General features: G+C 48.5%; 1 protein-coding gene across 1 annotated transcript in view; it reads left to right on the top strand.

Moving 5' to 3' along the window:
* The window catches only part of si:zfos-932h1.3 (zinc finger protein 502), a 9,941-nt gene extending 5,737 nt beyond the window's left edge, over positions 1–4,204 (top strand). Inside the window, exons 7-9 of the mRNA XM_043230687.1 lie at positions 357–831; positions 908–939; positions 1,789–4,204. Of these exons, the coding sequence (XP_043086622.1) occupies positions 357–831; positions 908–939; positions 1,789–3,116 (1,835 nt within the window). The 3' untranslated portion in view covers positions 3,117–4,204. The remainder of the gene's footprint in view (positions 1–356; positions 832–907; positions 940–1,788) is intronic.
* Positions 4,205–5,000: the final 796 nt, after the last annotated feature.

The following is a 5,000-nucleotide window of genomic DNA, read 5'->3' as shown; positions in this document are numbered from 1 at the left end:
GTCTGTGGGCGGAGCCTGTCTGGAAGCACACTGCATTCTAAATGATTTGGACTATGGTTTAGTTCATAATAATAAACCCTAATTCATAAATATTAAATCTTTTTAACAATATTAAATGTACATACTGAGTGACTGATAGCATCTTTATGAAAAACGCTTGCTGGTCCAGATGAAGTTTACAGTTGTGATACCTTTGCCTTAGTTTATCTTCAAGATCTAAGATGTCTTCAAGATGTTTTTAAAATAGTTAGCAGCTAGTTAGGACAAAAACGTAACATGTGTAATGCACTGTTGATTGCGTGTCACTGGGACACTTTGTAAGACGTCCCTGGCGACCTTTGACCTTTCTCTCTCAGGCTCTCTTCCTCGCTCGTCCGGAGACTGCATTGTCTCGTCTCTCTCTGTGCCTCCGTCTGCACGCCTGGCTCTGTCCGAGCCGGTTCTGTATCATGTCCAGCCGCAGACGCTGGCCATCCTGAGTCCGCTGGGCTCCGACACCATCATCGTCACCGATTACAGCGAGGTGGAGCTCAGCAGCCAGGAGGAGGCCGAGGAGGTGGTGCTGCAGCACGTCCCTGAAAGACCCCAGAACCAAGTCCTGAAAGATGAGCCCAGCCAGCAGAACACAGACCAGGAGAGAGACGTGGCCGCTGCAGGAAGTGACACGCCTGAGCCACAGGAAGTCAAGCTTCCCGAATCAGAAGCTGACCGGACGCCGCCGCAGCGGAGGGGCAGAGGAAGGCCCAGAAAAAGTACAGAGGCGCCTGACCCCAAAACCGTGGTAAAAACACCACGTCGACGAGTTAAAGCAGAGAACATCACAGAGGAATGGTGAGACGTGAAGCGAGACTGAAACGCCACTCTTCATCCTTCAGGATTAAAATATTCTTCAATCTTTTGTTTCCAGGAGTGCTGCTGACCCGAATGGAGATCATAACGGTACTGCAGTTCTTTCTCTACTCATACGTTCAGATGCAAAACTATCGGAACACAGTGTATGTTTTGTGTGCTGTCAGATGTGTAAAAGTGCCTCTTTTATGGATTGTTGAAAATGAGCTTTTATGCGGTGTGTAAGTAAATGAAAACATCCTGCAAAGTTTAAATCTAAAAAGGCTGTTTTGTGTTGATGTCATCAAGAAACATTGGCATATTTGCCGCCCGCTTGTTGGTCTTTTTGCGTTGGTCTGAATGAAAAATCCCAAACCCAAAATATGAACCTTACATTAGCCATAATAGGCCATTATAAAGCAGCTAGTGGTATTGAAGAGTGTGTGTTTGTCGTGGCAGCTTTCACAAGGACCATGTAATCTTATTCTCACTTTAAGTTTACAAACACATAACAGCTGTACTTTTCCATGGAAAACAGAAACTTGAAAGCACTTCACTATGTCATTCTTGTGACCCCTCGTTTCCTAAATTTAAGGTACAAATGACCCTAAAGGTCATCTTCCTGTCACCTCAGTGTGTCCCAGTTCTTTTCCTTTACTTTGGGATAAGAGGTCTATATTTCCTGCAGTCACATATATGCTACTTCATCATTCAATCAATCAATCACTTTTATTTATATAGCGCTTTCTAATCAGCACTTTCCCAATCTGATTGGTCTCGTGTTCATCTAATCTTGTCTGTAATATCTGTTAAAGCAGTGTTTGTATATAGTTTATAGGCCAACTTTAAAGGAGATTTAAAAAATTGATTGAGATTGTTATTTTATGGTCATTGCGGTAGATTATAGTAACGGAGAGATGTTCTTTAATCTCAAGATGGTTTTCTTCTGGTTTCTCATAGATGGCTCTTCCGAGCTTCCAAGCACAGCTCCTTCAAGCGGCACATATCGCACACGGAAAACCCTCAAATCCGAGCCTCCGGCCACCGACAACCCTCGCGCTCGGCACGCGTGTGAAACCTGCGGCAGGAAGTTCACACGCCGGTCGGACGTCCAGCGACACCAGCTGACACACACGGGCGAGCGGCCTTTCCACTGCAGCCAGTGCCAGAAGACCTTCCAGCACGCCTGGGATCTGACCAAACACTGCCGCAAGCTGCACGGAGAGGCCAGCTTCACCTGCCGTGTCTGCCAGAGCGCCTTCTCCAACCTGCGCCTGCTGACGGCACACCACAAGAAGAGCCACGCCGACGAGCTGCCGCACTACTGCTCCATCTGCGGGGAGGCCAGCGGCTCACTCGGGGCTCTCGTGACGCACCGCAGGACACACAGCGCCCTGCAGCAGTACCGCTGTGACCAGTGCGGAGAGGCCTTCGACACGCTGCTGCAGAGATCTCTGCACCGCCGCACCCACCGCCGCCGGACGCACTTCAAGTGCCCTCAGTGTGAGAAGACCTTCACGCGGCGCACCGACGTCAAGCGGCACCAGCTGAGCCACACGGGCGAGCGTCCTCACCAGTGCCCCGTCTGCAGCAAGCGCTTCGGGCTCCGCGCCGGGCTCCAGAAGCATCTTGCGACACACACCGGCGAGCGGCCCTTTCGCTGCCCGTACTGCGACAAGAACTTCACGCAGCTGTCCATCCTGCGGCGGCACGAGCGCATGCACACGGGCGAGCGGCCCTACCTGTGCTCTCAGTGCGGCAAGCGCTTCCTCTCACTCGGGGAGCTTATCAAGCATGACAAAACACACGGTGACGAGCGGCCCCACGCCTGCCCGCAGTGCCACAAAAGCTTTAAGCTGAAGCGCGCTCTCCAGGAGCACCTGCTGGCCCACAGCGGGGCCCGGCCCTTCCCCTGCGTCTACTGCGGGAAGATGTTTGCCAAGCCCTTCGCGCTGACCCGGCACCACCTGATCCACACAGGCGAGCGGCCCTTCTCCTGCGCTCACTGCGAGCGCACCTTCCTGACCTCCAGCGAGCTGGCCCTTCACGAGCGCATCCACACGGGTGAGCGGCCCTTCTGCTGCCCCGAATGTCCCCGGCGCTTCCGCAGCTCCTCGGAGCTCGCCCGGCACCGCCGCAGTCACTCACAGGAGCGGCCCTACCGCTGCGCCTACTGCCCCAAAGCCTTCGCCAGTGCCGCCAAGCTCCAGAACCACACACGGGTCCACACCGGCCAGAGCAGGCCCAAGCGTCCGGCCATGACTGAAGTGAGCGTCACTCTAGAGTGAAGGACCTGGACCGTGCGACCAGAGCTGCTTCTGACCACGCCGCCACACTGTGCCCAACACTACTGAATAGAAATAAAAAAGGTTTCTTATTTGAAGAGCTTTTTTTTTTCGCAGTTCTGACTTTTTTTTCCTCAGATTTGGGTGATTAAAAAAAATCACATTTGCAAAATATAAACTCGCAATTCTGAAAAATAAGTTCAGAAACTTGGTGTTTTTTTCCTCTAAATTGAGCCGTACGAACTCACAATTCTGAAAAAAAAAACAATTGCAGTTCTGAGAAATAAAGTTGCAATTCTGATCAAGTCAAAAATGTGAGATATGAACTCAGATTTAAGCTTGCGATTCTGAGAACATAGTCTTTTTTTTCCCCCTTCAGAATTGGACTTTACTTCTCAGGATCACCCAATTATCTCCCACTTTTGAAAAAAAAAACAACAAATCAGAATTGCAATAGTAGTAATCGATAACCTTTCGTACTTAATTAATATGTAATTAATGTGGAACTGCTGAATTTGAAGGATGAGCTGCAGAAGTGTGTTTCCTCAAACTCTTCTCTCATTGGGCTGTCAAAATACATGGTCCCGCCCCAAACTCACCTCATTGGATGTCAGGCCATTAATACAAACCAATCAAAGAAAGCCTCGCTTGAGCTCTAAGTCACTCAAACAGACCAGTGTTCAGAGGTTTTGTGTGAGAAGCTGAATGTGTGAGAACGTCCAGAAGGTGGCGCTCTTCAGAGAGCTCATTTCAGTCTGACCCTGAAAGGTGAAGCTTCTCTCTTCAGGTAGTTCAGATGCTTTATGTTGATGCTGCAGGTGATTTATGTTCTTGAGACATTTGTGTTAGAATAAGGGTTTATGTTGTGATGCATCTTTCAAATGTCTATTCATTGGAGTTGTTTTAACTATTCCCACTCTCTTAGACTAAACATGCATAAATGAAGACATGTAAATAAAAAAGGCTCTTTAGAAATATAATACGCTATTTAAAAAAAGCACAAATTTACAGGTCATCAAATGTTTTATGCTTTGTTTACTGATTTCAGATGTGGTTTCAACCTAACATTGTACTCTGAGTTTCTTTCATGTTTTGGAAACATGGATACCAGCAGAAAGTGTGATTGGGAAGGAAGGAAATAAAATGTGGTTTGCAGAACAATATTAATGTGGGCTGTGTTCTTCTGATAGAGCTGCAGAGGAAAGAGCTCGGTGAAATCCACAATACTAGAGTGAGTCTGCTCGAGAACCTCGGATCACTTCTGGGGGAGATATTTTGGTTGTTTTTTTTTTTGCTTCCAAATCTAATGAACAGCTGAAGGTCTCTGGCCTTCACCGATCTGTCTGTTTTCTGTTTGTCGGCTCAGTCTGTCGTTCAGGGCGGCTGATATTTGGGGTTATTTACTGAGTAAAAGAACAGGGAGATCCACCGAAGGCTTTGTGTGAATGAGGCCCGTCTGTTGTCTCATCGTGACCAATTAGTTCAGTGTCCGATGGTGGTCTTTCATCTGGACCCGCTGAAGTGGGACACGCAGAAAAAGACACAAGAGGCTCCGTGAATAAGCGGCTCACAAACAGGGTCCGTCGTCATGAGAACCTCTTTTGTTCTAGTTCTCTGTGCAGAAGAGAGCGGAGGATCCGCCCGTCTCTCTGTGCTTCTGATTCTCAGGGTCAAACTCGGCGTGCTTCAGATGTTTACACGCACACTAGGTACGGTGTGGGTCGGTTGAGGGTTTTGGAAGCAGACACAAGCAGAAAGTGTGAATGATATCAGTCGGGTCAAGGTGACGGGAGCTTAACTAACCATCTCAAGCTGTCTTCTCGTCGTGACGTTCCTCTGAAATGATTCAGAAACACACACCTGGTCAGTGAGACTGACCAAAACCAG

This window comes from Puntigrus tetrazona, unplaced genomic scaffold, assembly GCF_018831695.1.
Source record: "Puntigrus tetrazona isolate hp1 unplaced genomic scaffold, ASM1883169v1 S000000223, whole genome shotgun sequence".
Lineage (NCBI taxonomy): Eukaryota > Metazoa > Chordata > Actinopteri > Cypriniformes > Cyprinidae > Puntigrus > Puntigrus tetrazona.
The sequence above is the reverse complement of the archived record's forward strand: the minus strand, read 5'-3'. Positions and strand labels throughout refer to the sequence as shown.